The sequence below is a fragment of the Dicentrarchus labrax genome, unplaced genomic scaffold (genome assembly GCF_905237075.1).
Source record: "Dicentrarchus labrax unplaced genomic scaffold, dlabrax2021, whole genome shotgun sequence".
Lineage (NCBI taxonomy): Eukaryota > Metazoa > Chordata > Actinopteri > Moronidae > Dicentrarchus > Dicentrarchus labrax.
The window spans coordinates 25,536,814-25,556,333 of record NW_026136704.1 but is presented as its reverse complement, the minus strand read 5'-3'; the positions used below and the strand labels follow the sequence as shown (position 1 = coordinate 25,556,333).

The 19,520-nt window shown below is 42.0% G+C and overlaps 1 protein-coding gene across 14 annotated transcripts in view; it reads left to right on the top strand.

Moving 5' to 3' along the window:
* Window positions 1-19,520, top strand: part of robo2 (roundabout, axon guidance receptor, homolog 2 (Drosophila)) — a 260,511-nt gene that overhangs the window by 213,372 nt on the left and 27,619 nt on the right. For 7 of the 14 annotated variants that reach the window (XM_051397364.1, XM_051397361.1, XM_051397359.1 and 4 more), the window contains 12 exons: window positions 2,683-2,807; window positions 4,446-4,617; window positions 7,277-7,482; window positions 8,498-8,579; window positions 8,710-8,875; window positions 9,012-9,178; window positions 10,510-10,631; window positions 12,448-12,679; window positions 15,642-15,766; window positions 15,861-16,032; window positions 17,069-17,257; window positions 18,201-18,227. In XM_051397364.1, coding sequence (XP_051253324.1) covers window positions 2,683-2,807; window positions 4,446-4,617; window positions 7,277-7,482; window positions 8,498-8,579; window positions 8,710-8,875; window positions 9,012-9,178; window positions 10,510-10,631; window positions 12,448-12,679; window positions 15,642-15,766; window positions 15,861-16,032; window positions 17,069-17,257; window positions 18,201-18,227 — 1,785 coding nt within the window. The remainder of the gene's footprint in view (window positions 1-2,682; window positions 2,808-4,445; window positions 4,618-7,276; window positions 7,483-8,497; window positions 8,580-8,709; window positions 8,876-9,011; window positions 9,179-10,509; window positions 10,632-12,447; window positions 12,680-15,641; window positions 15,767-15,860; window positions 16,033-17,068; window positions 17,258-18,200; window positions 18,228-19,520) is intronic. The other 7 variants (XM_051397367.1, XM_051397360.1, XM_051397362.1 and 4 more) reach the window with 1 other exon arrangement.

Below are 19,520 nucleotides of genomic sequence, written 5' to 3'. Positions count from 1 at the left end.
TTCTCAGTTTGTGTGCCTGGGTCTACTGAATGGATGTCTGTCTCTCTGGCCATTTGTTCATTTCACCCTGACTGCTGTTTTACGCTGAGCCCTCTCCAAACCAGGCAGATGTGAGTTGTCATGAATTAAATATGGACACCTGATCATGTGTTTCCTTAGGAGGGGACAGGAAGGAGCCTCTCACATGTCATTAAGGGTGTCTGAATCAAAACAGGGCCAGTGTGAATTAGCCCTGAGCCAAGCTGTGAAACTGTCACACACTGACTTCCTCTTGATTTGTCTCAGTTTTTGATCTATTTTTCTCTGTGGCCCTCCCTCTCCTTTTTTTAGGTCCCTACCCCTCACATTTCTCAAGAATATTTTATTCCTTTTCCTTTTTTGAAAGTTGTGCCACAGGTATAGAATAAGCCTACGATTAATCTTAGGCCAACAGGACAGGCTTGTTTTGGCCTGTTACCAAAGGGTCAAACGGTCAAGTGCAATAGGAGACATTTGAGCCTCCACTGATTCCAAGTTGTTGACTACAATAAATGTGATTCACATTGATGAAATCTAGCTGAACAAATTTTTGTACAAACAATCATCCATACAAGCAAAAAAACAACCATGAAACATTGACATAACTTAATTCTGTTTGACAGTACTTAGTATTATAAATAAGTTGGGTTAACTATTTTATAGGAATTAAAATAAGTTTGTTTGCAACAAAAGCCTATGAGAACAAGAAAGAAGGAAGCACTGATAAAGAGAGTTTGAGAAAGGACAAGGCCAAGCGGTGCAGTGACGGGGACAAGTCTGTAAGGTGTTAAACCATATTTTTAGTAATGCAGTATGTGGGATAGAGCAGAGCAGAGGAAGTGAAGGGAGGGAACTGACTCTTTGCCAGAGCATGATTTAGGAGCTCTGTATCAGGCCCAGCATTGTGAGAGCCACAAGATATCCAAGCTGCAGAAGGCCAAACGGGAAGGCAGTAAATCTGTAGCCATCTGTACCATTCCCAACTGTGTGTATCTTTGACAAATACACACCCCCAAAAAGGGATTACATGGAGAAATCAGCCAAATGGGAAGAGTTTGGCCTTACTGGAACCAGCTGGCTTGTCAGTGAAAGGACTTACAAAGAAATCAAAAGAAACAGAAAGGGTGCAAGATGTTGCATTGCAACAATTCTGATTTTTTGTTATAGAATTTTTAAAACAATCTGTCGAAATGTTTTATTTGTTCATTTTATTTTCTAAAGCAAATTGTTTCTACCACCCAATGTCTGCACTTACTCAAGGTTATGGCAGGGACCCTGAGTTTTTAATTTTGTTGACTTCTATTATCTCTGCAAGAACCGTGTTTCCTACTCTAAGGAACGTGTTATTTAGGTCTTATCTTGGCAAACATGGCACTTGTCAACATGGGCCTAAGACCCCCAATGACAGTCAAAGAATAAACAAGTGGAGGTCTTGGGTCATGCAGTAAATTACTTCAGGTCAAGGTTCCGACATTTCTGGAGATCTGGTTTTGCAGCTAAGATATTTGTGGTAATATTTTGCAGTTGCACTGATGATTAGCATATAGCAACTGTATGAGTCCAGTATTTTATAAAGATAGACTATAAAGGATGAAAATGTCAGCCATATGCAGGACACTGTAGTTAATATAATTTCTCAAATATAAACATCTCTGTTGGTGTAATAATAATAAGTAATAGAGTTCATCACGAGTAAGGAAACACACTATATTCTATCCCAATGCTCAACTATGAGCACGGATTCATCATCCTTTGCTTGTTAACTGTCTTGCGAAAAACAATGATAAATGTTAAATGCTTTAAGATGGGAATGTGAGGAAAAGGTGGTGTGAAATCCTGCCTCCCTAACCCACCATGAGGAGTAAAGAGATGAAGGAAATGAAGAGAGGCAACACTGGACACCAAAAGAACTTGCATCAAATTAAAAAACTCCTCTCTCTTTATTATTGAACTGCATCTGTCAAGTTGTCAGTCAGAAATATCTCACTCAGTTCCGGCTGCGAGTGTGTGACAACTGGTCTGGCTCCTGATGGAGTCGTGAATATTGACTGAGAAATCCTCACACTACAATTTCAAAGTTTGATAGCGTTTCAAGTGTCTTCTCTCTCTGATGAAGAGGTGTTAGCTTGAAGTGTGGTAAACACAGAAATAGTCTTTTCTGTCTTTTCTCACTCCCTTTTGATTGATCGGAAGTACTGAGCCACTTCAGATCATGACTTTGATATGAGATGCAGACTAACTCTCACATATGGAAAGTCAATCCTTATATGTCTATACCTGTTCATAGTTTTGGATGTTTCCAGGGCATGGGTGTGCCTTTGTGTTGTCTCAGATCTAAATGCCATTGTGACCAAGGCGCTTCCCTGTGTGAATGCCAATGTGACTGTCATTCATTCAGCCTCAGCCTCACCTGGATGAATGGCCAACCTGGTTGCCATGGAAATGATAGTCATTGGTGTTCTTCCTCTGTTCAAAGCCATTAGAGAGCGAAAGACGGATATAACGCTGCATGGAAGCTCTGTACGGCACTCCCATTTTGATTTGACCGTGTGGTATATTGCTTGTTTTTGCTTGAAATTCCCTGATAATCTCCAGCCCTGATGTTTGGCCTCATTATGTACCAATGGTCCACTAACACTGGTGTTTTTTGCCCCTTGACTTCAGCGGCACCCCAGTTTGTCATCCGCCCAAGGGACCAAATTGTGGCCCAAGGCCGCACTGCCACCTTCCCATGTGAAACCAAAGGAAACCCTCAGCCAGCTGTCTTCTGGCAGAAGGAGGGGAGTCAGGTAAGAGCAGACAACCTCACACAACCCAATGTATAGATAACATTTTTATCTTTTTTGCATTATTTCTTACATGTTAAAATATATTGCTCTCTTGGTTGGCAGCTTGTATCATCAACTGTGCGTCAGTCAGCACTTTGTTTGGGTTCCCTTGGCTGTATGCACAATTGCTGAGTACCTGCCCTGCACATACACACACTCACACATACACCGAGCGTTTCAAACTACACTATCTGTCATCAGTATCTTTACTACAGACACAGATACACCTTTGTTCTCAGGAGCCACCAAACGACAGTGTGCCTGGCAAAGTGCTAATCGGTTTCTTGTGACCCTGCACTGATAAGAACGATCCTATCCCTCACTCAAGCAGATAACCCATTCAAATACCTGGGTGTCCTCACAACGCTCAACAACAGTGCCAATTAGGAGCCTGTTGGGGCTTGTAGATGAGCCAGAGATATGATTCAGCTCTGGCTAAGGTTCAAACACATACTCACTCACACACACAAACACATACATAGCCTGCAGGGCCAACAATTACAGTAAAGTTCTCTTAAAACAGCGAACTGAAGTGAGACACATGCTTCACACAAACATTTGGTGTAATGCTCACCCACTTTACCCCTTACCAATGTGTGACCTAAAGCATATGACTCAGTAACACTGAGTAATTTGTGAACTTTGAGCTGATTTATATCCAGCGTGTGTCTCACATTGTCATTAAAGATGAGCCTTTTGAAATGAATGCACGACAAACACTTTTTTACAAGCAGTTGCACGTCCTCGCCATCTCGGTACTTGTCTCTGTCCTTGTGTTTATCGATGCTTTCTCTACCTCACCCACACTGACGTATAAAAGGTATGAAGGTATTTGTTGGGAGAACAAATTAAAGCTAATTCAGTACAGTAATTAAATGACAGAAAGGCCTTTTTTCTCACACTTGAGGATAATGGAGTGTGCATCTCTCATGTGCTGGAGATGTGTAGAGCCTAATTTAAAAAAACAACATAATTTGTCACATTGAATGATTAAGAGTAATTAAATCCAGCTAATGTATTTGCTGGTTACCTTTGGGGATCAAGAAAAAATGGATACAAAAAAGAAAGAACTTGGATAGAGTGGCTGAATATCTAATAAAAAAGTAGATATGATGGTTTGTCTTGATCAGCTGTCTGATCCTGTGTATTTACTCAGACATATGTCAGTGATTAGCCTCTCTTCTTTAGCTATTCTAAAGATAGCTTGTATTATATTCAGTATAAGTTCAACTCATACGGGGTTGTCTCTGTGGGTAGAAGAGCAGCTCAAAACTGCTGTGGAATTGAAGCAGAAAGGAAAGTAGTCACAAAGCCAACGAGCAAAAGTTGCCTTCATAACACAGTGGAGCCTCTGGCTTGGCCCAAGAATAAGTATGAAACCAAGTCATCAGACTGTATACATGTTGGGCAGTTTGTGAGGTTGGTTAACCAAGTGATAGATGAAATTGTTCATACTGTAGCTGTAACAGTCTGATCTGTGTGTATGTGAGTGTGCACAGTATATATGTGAGTTTGGTGCTGTGTGACTGTTTTGTCATTTTTCCAGTTTGTACTGGTTCCATGTTCTCACTAATTGGCTGTTTGTTCCTCTTCCTGCAGAACTTGCTCTTTCCCAACCAACCCCAGCAGCCCAACAGTCGCTTCTCGGTGTCACCCAGCGGAGACCTCACCATCTCATCTGTGCAGCGGGCAGATGCTGGTTACTATATCTGCCAGGCCCTGACCGTTGCAGGCAGTATCCTCGCCAAGGCTCAACTGGAGGTCACAGATGGTGAGAGAAAACTGACGCGTAACTGCTTCCATGCCAGCACACTACAGCACACTAGCACACGCCTTAGCTCCACTGCAAATGTGGTGAAGTCGGTGCATATGTGCATATAAACACAGATGTATTTTCAGTATGCATGTTTGATTCTATCCCACATGCATTTAGACATTTACCCCCACAACAAACTGAACATGTGTACCGACATCAATGACATCTCACTTTATTTTGTACTGGTTTAACTATAATGCCTTTCTTGTCTTGCTGAGTTTATATGATAATTTTTAAGACCCTTTAAAGTATAAGTACACAAGCACAAATTATTACATGTTTGTTATTTCTTGCGCAGGAATAAATTCAGCTCAGTTTGAGAAATGCCAGTATGTCCACGACCTTCAGTTACTGTGTTTTTGCAGTATACTCTTTGTTTCATTTTTTTCCTGACACAATTTAATTAAAATTTTCTACTTTTCCTTTTGAAAAGGAAATAAAGCATTGCCCTTGAGTTCCTTCAAGTTTAATGATCAGTGTTTGGGTGAGTGGGTGAGGTGCAAGTATGTGTGAGGGAGGGAGCAAGAGAAAGAGACACAGAGAAAGGGAGGGGGGGGTGCATGATTGAGTGAGTGAGTGACAGTGGTTTTCTGTGGAATGAATTATGTGGTTCTGCGAGGTGTGGGAGCATCTAATCTGCTCAGCTGTTGTGATGGCAAGATAGACGGCCATCCATATGTCTGCTGAAGTACCTGCTAGCAGAAAGATTAAAAGCAGTACAGGAACACTTTTTTAAACATTTGAAGAAGGAATGGTTCTATTGCACATATAAAATATATGAATATGTCCTTCAATTTCCTGGAATAATACATAATAAAATTTTTCAGGTTATAATCAACAGTTATCTAGCTGTGTCTCAGGTTTCTTTCTGCCTAAATGTGCAACAAAAGGCATGTTTGCTGGACGGGTGTTAAGCAGGTCTAAAAGAAAAGGAGGGAGAAAAAGAAATAGTACAGGAGGGCCAGGGTGAGGTCATGGCCACACCTGCCGCGGTCTTCATGTGATTTACTGCCCCTGAGGCCCAACAACAGTCTGTGGAGTTCAAGGAGATCTGTAATGAGAAATTCCTGATCCAGAGACCCAAGGCCTAAGTTGAGCCCTGCCTCCTCCCTCTGTCACTCCGACATGCCATCAACACATACATCAGGTGCATCAAATCCCTGGACCTAGCAATGACTTGCTCTTATGCACTTGCTTTGGTCAAAACTAGTGACAGCTTACTGTCCTCTCCTAATAAGGAAAGTGTTGGAGTCATAAGCTTCCCTTAAAACATCCATTAACAATAATAGATGCACAGCACAATTCAGGTTATTTGGTTGTGGAACAAAAGGCTTTATTCTATCTTATAATGTTGATGTTAATCGTTAGGTGAAGGCAATGGCAGACAGAAAACTTCCCGGGTGTGTTTATGAGATAAGATAAACTACAGCATAGTGAGTCTCTAGCTAGTAGCAGGTGCTTTGAATCGTCTCTTGGCTACGTTTCTGATTTACATTATCACCTGTGATTCATATAGTTGCATTTGGCCAGTATAAACATTCCAAAAGACTAAAACAATAAGTGAAACATAATTATTGAAATTGATTTACGACATTTGGCTCGTGGTAACTAATATATTGGGTTTCTACACATTTTTTTTCCTTTTCTGTCTTAGGTGACCCAAAGCGTGGGGTTGCAGAAGTGTATTACTTGGAATCACTTCCTTTTGTCAGATGTAGCTGCTAGAGAGAAAATAGGGGTGGGAACGAGGGTGTGATAATGTGTTGAAAGGTTACTGAGGTAGACTTGGTAATTAGCCCCTCCAGGTCTGACATCATTAATCCATACCTCCTAATTAATGTGGGTTCTGTGATGCCAGGGGGACTCCACATTATTCAACTCTAAATATATAAACTGCCTGTGTGCTAGGGTGCTAACTCTCTCTGAGATCACCTCTGACATACCCACTATTTCATAGAAGGAACCCACAGGCTTTTTTTCAGCACATTATAACAAATGAATTTGCTCGAGTAAACGGAATTCATCACAGCATTAGCATTAATCTAAAGTGAAACTAGAACAAAATATAAAAGGGTCGTCTCTGATTATTTCATAAGTAGACTTAGATACTATTCTTCACTTTGTTTACGCCTCATATGAGTACCATGAGGTGGTTTTAGTAACATTTAGTATTTTAAATTCACCTTTTATTGTGCCCCACGCTGCACATAATGAAGTATTTATCTGAACCACACTGAGTCAATAGGCAAGAGTCTCACCGCTAAACTGCACCACAAAGTCTAGAGTAGTGTATAAAAATAAGGCTACCCAGGCAGTAACTGGAAACTGCTTAGCATCCCTCTGCCACATCAATGAAACTAGAAAACACTACTCAGCTGTTCTTTCCCTGCTTCCTGGAAATACAGGATATGGTCATTGTTCTGTGGTGCAATTACAAGACCTGCAGAGAAAATAGTCTACTTTATGATAGATACCCACATCCACCCCCAGTCCATTTTATGATCAATGCTGTTGCTCAGTTTTTTTTTACAGTCAGACGCCTTATGTGAACATCATCATCCATCTGGACTTCAGAATTATATAATATGTTCACATTTTTGTCTTTGTATCATAGTGCTCACAGACAGGCCGCCACCCATCATTCGCCAAGGCCCCTCCAATCAGACACTCGGGGTGGACAGCGTGGCACTGCTGAAGTGCCAGGCATCAGGAGACCCCATCCCCTCCATCAGCTGGCTGAAGGATGGGCTCAGTCTGCTGGGAAAGGACTCCCGCATGTCCCTGCAGGAACTGGGCAGTCTGCAGATCAAAAACATCAAGGTAGAGGATTTCATTGTTCTTATTGGTGTTACGAGCAAAAAAACAATTTGTGCTGCTGTGCCAGTACTATATCACAATAGCTTTGTCCATAACTGTGATTGTCTGTTGTCAGCACCCCTTATTGCTGCACACTCTATTTTCTCAAAGTTGTCAGACGTTTATATTGTTGTGTTTGTACTGTCCTGCCTGCAGCACTGCAGGGTACAAGCTTTTGTAGAATTGAGTAGGACATAGCTTAAGCACAACTTCGATGAGCATTGTACCGTAATGCCTTAAAGAGATGAATAGGCAGCATTGATTTTTTTTTAAATTGTTTGATAGTATCACTTAGTGGCATGGCAGCTCCAACTGGGCTCAGCTGTGCAGATAGAAACACGTATGCACTTACAAACATATACACACATGTATACACACATACACGCGTTTAGAGTAGATTAAATTTAAAAGGCTCACATCTTCCTTTCCCCACTCGGAGGCCTCAGTGGAATATCTATTACGCTTGACAAAGCTGCCGACCACTGACATGTTATTTAATAAATGGAAGGAAGGCATAGGGACAAAAACCAACAAACAACCAAAGTTCCTAAGAGGGATGGAGAGACAAGCCAGCTGTCAACGGTCCAGGGGGTTCCAGCAGCCCACCCTAAATTAATTAGCCTGGCTTTGTTGTGGTCGGCAGGACAGTGGGGAAATAAGGAGGGGGAGTGGAAAAGTGATGGAAGGGTGGTGAGTAGAAAATGGAATTCATTAGGAAATTAGCGTCAGCACTTTGAGGCACTCACAAATGACACACAATTTGGCCAGCACAAGGCTAGCTCTTGAAGTCGCCTCATCACTTTTCAGTATTTCAGCGATAGGGAAGATCACATGTATTCAGTCTCTCTCAGGATGTGTTAAATAGAATGGACCCTGAACTAAAAGTGTTATTAGTGGATTCATTCAGCTCTGTGTGTCAAAGCTGTTATTGTGTGTTTGTTTTTATTAATATATGCATGTGTATGCTACGGTACACCAGCTCTCAGACTCTGGGGTCTACACATGTGTGGCTACCAGCTCCAGTGGTGAAACATCATGGAGCGCTTTCTTGGAAGTCAAAGGTAAAAGATGGCGTAATTACTCAATTTATTTTATTTATTAAAAAAAAAAAAAATGTTTTTCAACTTGTCAGTTATATTTTTCATTGAAGAAAGTGACCTTTCTTCTGTCTCCTTCTCTCCATCCATTCAGAATCAGGTGGACTGATTGTCATTAAAAACCACGATGAGAATGAGCTTCCAGGCCCACCATCCAAACCTCAGGTCACTGACGTCACCAAGAACAGTGTGTCTTTGTCCTGGCAGCCTGGGATGGCTGGAGCATCACCCGTCTCCTCTTTTGTTATTGAGGCATTCAGGTTTGTTTTACCAGTAACATCAACCCTCACTCACCATTTAGTAGACTTGGTACACCATGGTTTACAGCTATATTGTACCATGTGAAAAGACACTGAAGAGTAACACAAAATCACCTCTTTTCTCTTACTCTTACAGTCAATCAGTGAGCAACAGCTGGCAAACAGTAGCAGATCATATCAAAACCACCCAGTTTACTGTCAAAGGTCTTCGTCCCAACACCATCTACCTGTTTATGGTCCGCGCAGTCAACAACCAGGGCCTGAGTGATCCAAGCCCCATGTCTGATCCTGTCAGAACACAAGGTACATTGCATAAAATGAATGTGAAATGAATTCATTATATTGACACTGTTTATTGAATACGTGCATAGTTATTTCAGAACCTGACATAATCAGGTTCACTGTTGTGGTTTTCTTTTTTGCTGAGTATAATTTCTGTTTCTACTGACAGAGTAAGGTCACTGTGCTCCCGTTCAAAGTGTGATACTTATCAACCCCTCTCAGCAATCTGCAGTGAATAGCTATACTGAAGCACTGCAGAACTTTCCAGAGGTCAAATTCTCCATCTCAGCCCAGCTCATTAAGGCTACACTTAAGCAATTATGTAAAATAAGCATGTCTACTTTTGGATGGCCTAACTGAGTTAGTGCTATCCCTGCTATGTTAATGATCATAACAGGAGAAAATGACTGCCTCTAAACCCAAAGAAGATTTGATTACGGTACCGGACAGACCACAGTCTCCAGATTACATTGATACGATAAGTCCCCAGCAAAAAAAATAAAAACAGCAAGCTTTGGCTAAGCCCTGTAAAATGAAAGCCAAGAGTGTGTTTTTTTTAAAAAAGTCCATTTGAATTGCAGCATATCTCTCTCATGCTGAGGTGACAGTCTTGAGATGATATATAGGCGTGTTTATTGACAAAGGCATGCATTGATGACAAATTGATTTTTCACTTCTTTTAAACTGTGTTTGGCCCGTCTTGCCCTATTAGTGTGGCCTGTGATTCATGACTCTGTTGGGCTGTCTGAATGATGCTTTTTTGAAATATAATTTTTTTTTGCTTCCTTTCACTAAATAACTCAAAATGTGGCTCACTTTAACCACACTCAGTATCTCATACACTGGAGTTGTTTTATTGCTTGTAACTTGAAACACATGCATGTGCAAATGGAAAATGAGCTGGAAAATAGTGTCATAGTGTCCATTCATCTCCCATCCAATATGTCGGGGGCTGTGCATTCAGGGTTCATTCGTTGATGTGCTTGTTCAGTCAGGCCCCAGTAAGTGCTGACAAGTCACACATCTAAAGAACTTTGCCAGCCCAATTCTCCTTTCTTTTCTCCAAACCAGACAAGTGCCCTTATACAAAATGGAATGAAGTCATTTTAATGCAGATGAAGTTGCTCCTTTTCAAATGAAGTCTTGATAACCAAGTGTACGCTTCTTTGTTGAAACCGATGGGTCTATTCAGTCACTCTTTTCCTATTCCACATCTGACGGCGATATAGCAAGCTATATTGTGAGGAAATGAGTGAACTCTGTGACAACCAAGTGGAGGAGAATGGGCAACATTGTATTTTGCCACCTCTCGCTCTTTTTTTTCCTCATATTTCTTTCTTGATCTGTCATAGATATAAGTCCTCCAGCTCAGGGTGTCGACCACCGGCATGTACAGAAGGAGCTTGGTGAGGTCATAGTTCGGCTACACAACCCAGTTGTGCTGAGTCCAACAACCATTCAGGTCACATGGACGGTAAGTGCAGCTTGTCTTTTGGTATACAAGATAAAACTGTATTTAAGTAATGCTACAGTTTCAGCAAGTGTTCAGCTCAAGTATGTACACTGGAAGAGCTTAGATGAGTAAAATTATTTGATTTGTATGTGGTATTTTCATATCTGTGCATTCTTTTTCCATCTTTGATTCTGTAAAATTGAGTCACAAAGACAAGATAGGTAGTTAGATAGTTGATATGAAAGATCCCTCTTTGAAGCCAAAAAGGTGCTCCTCGAGGCTACCATTTGTTTTATGTCAGGACATTTTTGTCAGGTTGTTCCGTAAGACTGCAGCTTTGAAATATTGTAATTGGTGACTTAAAAGTAACTGAACATCAAATAGCTGAGAAATAGTTTCTTTTAACCACACTTAACATCAAAAGAGATGTCAGAGACATCTGGTTGTTCATCAATCTTCTGTATGTATTCAGCTGCTTCCCTCTTAAAACACAGTGACAAAACTAGATTCAAATTAATGGTTGCGGTTGAACTGTATTTTGTGAACACAAGTTTTCCTGTGTTCCTCCTGCCATGAGATGATCATTAATCTTGTTTTATTCTTATACTAATACACACCTGCTCTTCCACCATACATATGCATATATTGTAGTGATTGCCTCTCCAAAAGCTATAGCACATTTTTGCAGCCTTGGCTGAATGGTTTTTATTTAATTGTATAGTAATGAGCATAAAAAGGCAATTTATGTTATTCAAAGGTGGTGGTAAATGTTCCTACAGTATATGTACTAGTTTATTTTGATTGTGGTGCTATATATCACTCAGGTGCAGGTATTTACAGTATAAACCCATCACTTAGTGGCATGGTGTGCCTGTTTCCATTTTCAAATTAACCACATTAGCAGTTTTCCTGGTGACATGTTTATTGACCCCTGTAATAAGTCTCACCCCAAGACTTGGTAGCTAATTTAATGCTAAAGCATTGCTTTATGATTGTAATGTACAATCAACACGAAACATGGCTACCTAATCAATCAGAGGCCCTTTCAGTAAACAGAGGGGCCACTCTGGGAGAGCTTTTATATTCCCAAATCATTCCATTAATAAAAGTCACGCATCCATTTTGCTGATTTACTTGGGCTACACTGGCAAAAAACAGCTGCTTAATATCCCACTTGAAAGCCCTGCTCACTTCTTCTACTGTTAACAAGCCATTACAATGAGTTATGCACCCGCTTCTCCTCTGCATAAATTCAGCTTTTTCAGTCTGGCTAAATGGGCCCAAGTTTTAAGAGAGGGGTCCTTTGTGGGTTGCATTGGGCTATCACACTTCCAGTCTCTTTGTCTTCTCTATGGGACAGATCTGCTGTTATCACCTCTGCTGTGTATTCTCCTCATGTCCCCAGGGTGTCTGTAATTGTTGCTGCATGACATTCTCATGCTCACAGCCCATCTTGGATGTGATGGGACCTGCTTTCCAGTGTCACTAGTTAGTATTTGTAATACATGTGAGACATGCATATGTCCTTTAAGGTGGCATTACGGAAAGTCTTTTTAATAGAGGAGGGAACATTTTGGGGCTGGGAGTCGGGTGTCTGAGGTAATGTCAGCATGTTAATTGAGCTAAGTGTGTCATAGCTGGTGATGAAAGGCCCATTAAACAAGTAACAGCCTCTAAAGTGTCATGAATGCAATCCTGTGAGGACGAAATACATTGCTGAAAAACATCCTTTTATATTATCCAGTGGCTGGCATGAGATAGCATCTACCAATCTCCCCTGCAGAGTTCTTTTCTCTCCGCAATACAACCGTAATCTTGTCTTCATTCACTTTCTCAGGTGGATCGTCAGTCCCAGTTCATCCAGGGTTACAGAGTTCTGTACAGGCAGACATCAGGTCTCCCTTCACCAGGACCATGGCAGACCCAGGATGTGAAGGTTCCTTCTGAGCGCAGTGTCATCCTCTCTGCACTTAAAAAGGGCATTGTGTATGAGATCAAGGTCCGTCCTTATTTCAACGAGTTTCAAGGCATGGACAGCGAATCCAAAACGGCACGGACGACTGAGGAAGGTATGAAGATGATCATGTCAGGTGTAATACAACATAGTGAGTCAAACTGTATTCCATGCACACAAATGCGGGATGATGGGTGACACTTGACCCCGTAGGCAGCTTTCATGTTAGTTTTTGTCATAATATCACAGGCGCCACTGCCCCTCCCTTTGATACTGAGAACTGAGGCTATATGTGTGAATGCATGTGTGTGTGTCTGCATGTTTGTGCCTGTCTGTCTGACCTTCCTGCTGTGCTTTTTTGTTTATGATTGGTGGTGTTAGTGCCAACCTTCTTCTAATCCATCACCCAGCAGCCACAGGCCTGAGCTGTGATTGGACACAGCACACACTTCCTCCTGCGAATATGATCTGTCGCCCAAAGCTTGATTCATACAGGCTCTGACAAGGCTACAGAGCAGTGTGGCACAATATCACACACAAACACACACACACAGGTCTGTGTTTGGATGAATTTACTGTTTTGACCTATGCCAAAACAGAAATGCATCCAACAGCACTGCACCAACCTTGCTTCAACCCTCGAGTCTAATAACTGAAATTAAATTATTATGTGATCTGAAGTAAAGATATGCGTACAACAGCACAAAAAAGACAAAAACAGCTCTTTATACTGGAAACAAAGCCCATCTTGCCACAACGTATTTAGGCCTCCATGTATAGGAGACAGTTCGCATCCTGTCCGTCTGACAGGCCCATTTATTTTCCCTTTCTCAGAGGGACCATATCTCTTGTGGCCAGCCAGTGTACGCACTGCTCTAGTGGAACTGCCATCACATTACAGCTGTCCCCAATACACACTCTCTCACACACACAGTAAGCACATACATGCCAGCACACCACCTCTCCCTAAGGCCACCAGAACCTGCATGTCCCAGCCATTACCACTGCTGATAACTCTCCCTGCTTCTGCTCTATCTGCATCCCAGTCCCTCAGAGAGCTTGACCACTTTCTATTTCTGTCACAACCGCGCTGCTGTGCCTGGTCATAGTTGATACACCATCAAACACACGGCTCTAGGCTCCTCAGAGACTCTGGGACTACTGAGAAGGCCAGCTAGATGGATAGAGAAGTCTTGTTCAGAGGGTGATTAAAACTTAGGGTGTCCATTAGCTAACACAATTAGAGAATCCCCAGAGCAGGTCCAGACGGACGCAGGGTTACAGTATGCTCAGCACTCCAATGCTGTGTCCATCTTTGTAGTCTCCCTCCTCCTTTTTCACACATTCTCTCCCTCTCCATCTGGACAGTCATGTCATGGCTGATAAATGAACTTCATCCACAGTTGCCATCTGATTCCCACTGAATGATTGTCTAAGAAAGTACTAAGGAGGGCCATCTTTTATGCAAAAAAAATGCTTATTTAGAGGGAGGGGAAATCAGTAATGTTTGTATGAATATTAATTCATAGTGGACTATAATCTTAATCTACATTGATAGGTATCTCTAGGGAAGGTCCATGGGTTTCCTCCTACCCCGCCCTCTACTTTACATTAGCTATTGGCTTCTTTTTTTGTATGGATATGTTATGTTTGTATTCCTTCATCATGCAGCACAGCACTGTGCATGCATGAGAGACAAGGGGTCACATTCCTGCCTGCCATACATCACTCCGCTAATGGCTCTATTAGCACAGCCTCAGAGGCCTCTAATGAAAAATGTGTATTGTTTAGCGCAAATATGCATGATAATAAGCTGCTAAATCATTCATAACATTAACTTTGAACGACATTGTCTCCGATGGCTGCCACGCACCAATCCAGCACTTTGTCACCTGGATGTAATGCAGTGTTGGAGAGCACTGAGCATGATGGTTGATCAGATGCTCCCTTGGTAGATTGTTTCTAATCTGGCCAAGGTGTTGGGTTCATCATTGGACCCATTCATCTTCCACCATGCCAGGGCCTCCTGGCTCTCTGGGGGCCGGTGTGGCCAATCGCGCTGAGGGATGAGCACAGATTTACAGGGTGACACGTGCCATTTTGGATGGAGGCGAGGTGAGGGAGAGGCAGCCCAGGAGTAATTGACCTGTCAGTATTCTGCTGTGGTGCCGCTCTCCTGCCAGCCACTGCGGAAATGAGAAAACATTATTTTTAAAACGTTATTTCCAGTTGGGCCAACTGTTATTTATTTTTCCTCTGTTACCCCTTGTGGGGTCAGAAGATTGTTGCCATCAGAATAACAACAGAGTGAGGTTTATGAAAGCTTGGACTTGTCTTGTTTCTATCCACTCTCTGCCTGTCTGTGGATAGAGCCGATTCATTTAGATGTGCTTCGCTCTGGAGCTTCCCTCTGATCCTTACCTACTGGCTTTAGTTTCATCTGGCTGATCGATAGAATCCATCAATATGTTTACTGAGACCTTGTTTCCTTACCCTGAAATGTAGTTTTTTTTTCATATTTCCTTCTCATCTGCGCTTCATCCTGTAAGCTCGTTGACCTGCATGCCACCCTGGTTCGGTCAGTGTCGGAGTTTTAGCTTGACTGAAAGTACTTGTCTGACTGTGTCAGGCTGTCATTCCACAAATCAATACCAATATTCTCTGTGAAAATCCACCAGGCTGGAGCAGAGGATGAGATATTAAATCATAGTGAAATGTTAAAGATAGGCTATAGGCATGTCAGACCTGCCCTGGTCTTCATGTAAATCCCCCTCTAATGAGACATCTTGACAGCCTTCAGCCACCTGTGCCATCCCAGAAGAATAACATTCATAAGAAAAGTATGTGTGTGTGTGTGTGTGTGTGTGTGTATGAGTGTCTGTTTTTGTGTATGTGCACTTTTTGCGTACATATTTATGAGCTCCTGTTCAAACACATTCAGATGTACTATACTGCTGTGCATCCAATTATTCTTGCTTCTAAGGATGAAATATTCTACTTCTGCCTGAACTGCAGAATAGTGTACAGTATTTGATTGTTGACCTGTGTTTTTTGGGGGGTTGTGCTTCCTCTTTTAGCTCCCAGTGCTCCTCCTCAGCAGGTAACAGTCCTGACTGTGGGAAACCAGAACAGCACTTCAATTAGCATCTCTTGGGACCCCCCTCCACCAGACCACCAGAACGGCATCATCCAAGAATACAAGGTTAGTCCCAGCGAGTCATAATGGATTCTCACTAACTTATATGAAGCCAATTGGAGTCAGCTGACTCTTTATTTTGTTTCCCTCTCTGCTTTAGATCTGGTGTCTAGGGAATGAGACACGTTTCCATGTAAATAAGACGGTGGATGCAGCCATACGCTCAGTGGTGGTGGGTGGGCTGCAGGTGGGAGTGGTGTACCGGGTGGAAGTGGCTGCCAGCACAAGTGCAGGGGTTGGAGTCAAGAGTGAACCTCAGTCTATAATCATCGGTAAGATGGATTGATAAAAAGCATTCACAACTTTTTAGGTTTCAAATTCTTTTTTTTGTTTTACCCTATGTTAAAATCTGTGTTAAGTAAGAATGATAAAGTATTTCAGTGTCAGAACCAATGGTGTAAATGTTTATATTAAATACTAGGAATTGCCAAATTGATAACATTGTTAAAATACCACTATTTTGATATGTGGCCTGACCATATTTGATTTATGTGGAGCTGAGGCAGATTGTGCCTGATTTGACCCATAACTGATGGCTTGGCCTGTAGCATGTTCTTATTTCCCCAGTGTCACTCACATAATCCATCTCTGAGAGCAGAGCCCCAAGCTTGCAGTTATAATATATTGTGTGTTTGCGTGTCTGTGGATGTTCAAATGGGTGTGTGTTCATGTGGTTACAGAGTAATATAAAGATGAACAACATTTGTGCCACTTTGCATGCATGCACGTATAATATGTGCGTGTTTATCTTTATGAGTGCATATTTGTTCCTGTCAATGTGTGGGAACACTTGTTTTTGCTCTTATCATGCTCCAAGAAATAGTGTCAAGCAGGCTAGTCAGGTCGACTTGCAATTGGAGATCAATACAAGCCAGGATCCTCTCATTTCACATGGTGTGTTTTACCGACAATGGAGTGAATTAGGGGCTGAGCTAAGCAAACAACCTGCTCACCTGGGGGTTTGTTATAAGCTTTTAGGCTTTGTCTTTTTCAGTCTGTACATTATATTTCACTGCACATCCTTTAGATCTATGTCCTGCTCCCTTGGTCAATATCCCAGCTATAATTCACCAGACCCACTTTCTTTGAGCTTAATCTAGCCCTAACCCTGCCTTGATGTATCTATAGGTGCTATTTTTTGCACAGTGAAAAAGTGGAACATTTTCAAGACCTTCAGTATCACATGGGCCATTGTGTTAACTTTCACCTTGAAGCAGCAAATCATGCACAACAGCATTGTTATTTCCTGTTTCTCTCCAGTAACCAACCATCCAGCATCACATTCATTTTGCCTGTTTATCCCCTCAGGCAAAGAGTTCCGGGACGTGATTATACATGGAAACCGGAACAACAGCATCACAGAACAGATCACTGATGTGGTAAAACAGCCTGCTTTTATTGCCGGTATTGGAGGGGCCTGCTGGGTCATCCTCATGGGCTTCAGCATCTGGCTCTACTGGCGGAGAAAGAAGAGAAAGGGCCTGAGCAACTACGCAGGTTAGATTGGTCATAGTCTCATAGTCACCTATGCAAATTTACATTGACTTTCTCTGTCTTTGCAAACAACAGAAAATTCTATTACCATTTAACAAATAATTATTTTTTTTCTCTGTCAAAGCAAGGGTGTTTAACAGCTACAATTTAATCTTTCACTCTTAATCAGTACAATTTTGATGAAACATTGTAGGAGTTGCTAGCAGTGAGGTTGAGCTGGCTACGGTGTTAAAGCTCAACAGGGAGACAGATGTCAGTGTGAATCATTTCCAGAGGGCTATTGTTTTTGACAAATCCACCCACGGTGTTGGTTAATAGCCCAGGGTGGCCGAGCTGAGTGGGCAGACTGGACTCTCTGCTGGTCACTGAAGCTGGAGTTCGTCCAGCTCTCCTCCCACACACTGACCCTGACATCTTACTGAATGACCCCCAGTCAATACTAGCAACCACCAAGTCTGCATACACTGCCAAGGGTACGAAGATTTAATTAGAGAGCAGGAAATGGTAATGAACTGACACATTAGTTCTGCAGTCAGTGCAACACAGTATTCTAACATTAGTTCTTTCCTTATTAACAAGTAGAAATTCAACAGAAACACATTTATGTAGCCGTTTTTTTCTTACTATTTTTAGCAAGTCAAAAAGAGCATGCACAGTGGCAGCTACTATGAGCTGGTTTGGTTAATTTGCTCGTCATTTCTGTTCGTTACATTTATGTGTTTGTGTGTTTTCTTTGGTTTGTGCCACCGTCTCTGCACCTCTGTGGCCTCTGAGCTGGCTGCTTTCCTGGCTGTCGCTCTGCACACTGGGTGACGGTGTGGTCTTACATTCTCTGACCCTCAGCATCTCTCAGCTTGACCGCGTCCCCAGCGTGCAGATACCCCTAAAGCACCGCTTATCTCTGCAGGCTTTTAACACACAACTTCTCTGTCTTCTTGTTTTGCAGTTCAGTCCTTCACCTTCACCCCTGCAGGTACTGTTCATTTGTCCCGTCTCCTCACCCCACCTCAACGCAGATTCATCTCCTGCCCGCTTATAGTATATATGCTTAGATTTTCAGACTGATGGTCATGGCTAATACAAATCCAAACTTCATAACCACGAAGGCAATTATACCAACCAGAGAAGATAATTTACAAGTCAAAGAAATCTAGATTTGCTATTGGCCATGACCAGAGCTCTGCAAACTTAAGCCCTTATTACTGCCAAACCCACAGCCTTATTTACATATTGTGTTGTATTTGTGTGTATGTCTGTTGTGGCTCCCTGGTCTTGAATGAAGTTTCATCCTATCTTGTATATCATTTTTTGTGGCAGTCTTGTGGTGCAGGGTAAGACTGTCCATTTCCCTCTTCCACCAATAATCTTATTCATCTTTGTTTTCTTTTCAAGACCCGGATCGTGTTGTAATTTACATATCTGTTCTCCATAGGTGTCAGTTAGGCAGCTGGCTGGTGTATTTGATGTGTATCTTTTTCCCTTTTTCCTTCCATTTAGTTTTGGTGTTTTTTTATTTGTGACAATTTCCTCCACTACTGTGACAATACATATTTGGTTGCCATGGCAAAATTTGTTTAACAAAGCCATTTTGGAGGGTGGAACAGTGTTATACTGTCACCGTCTGTCCTCTGCTGAATTAAGCCCAACACTCTACAAATGATTAATCTTAACTGTCTGTGGATGGAGTGGACTGAGAGAAGGGTGGCCTATCAAAGACACTAAGTAGATGGATGTAAAGAGAAAGTTGAAAAACACACCACAGATTAGTATGAAAAATAGGGCTTTATGCCTCTGTACTGTACAGTATCAGTGTGTCTGATAGCTGTAGTACAATGAGTCAAGGGTCACTGCCCTTCCCTCTATTTCCTGGATTTACTGACAAGTATACCTGTAGCCATGTGGTCCCTGTGGAGCTACAGTCAAAAACCCAATTAACTCTGGCCTTTTCACAGAAGCTGTAACAACAGATTATGGAACACAGTAATATGTTAGTGAAACTTGTCTGGCTTTAAATTGGAAGCACACCTCAGAGAAGCCAGAGAGGAAGCAGGTTATCTCACTAAAAGAGTTCTGAGTGGGAAGCACAAAACAAGGTCAAATATAGCAGAGATTATAGAGTTAGAGTGAGGTGATATTTAGAACATGAGCCAGAGTGTGGCTGAAGAGTCTTACAGTGCTGCTCTTCTCTGTATTGACAATTAGTTGATGTATCGAGAGTGTCCTGTCTCAGCCTCCTAAAGCTGTCAGTACATGAGAGGTAAATCAC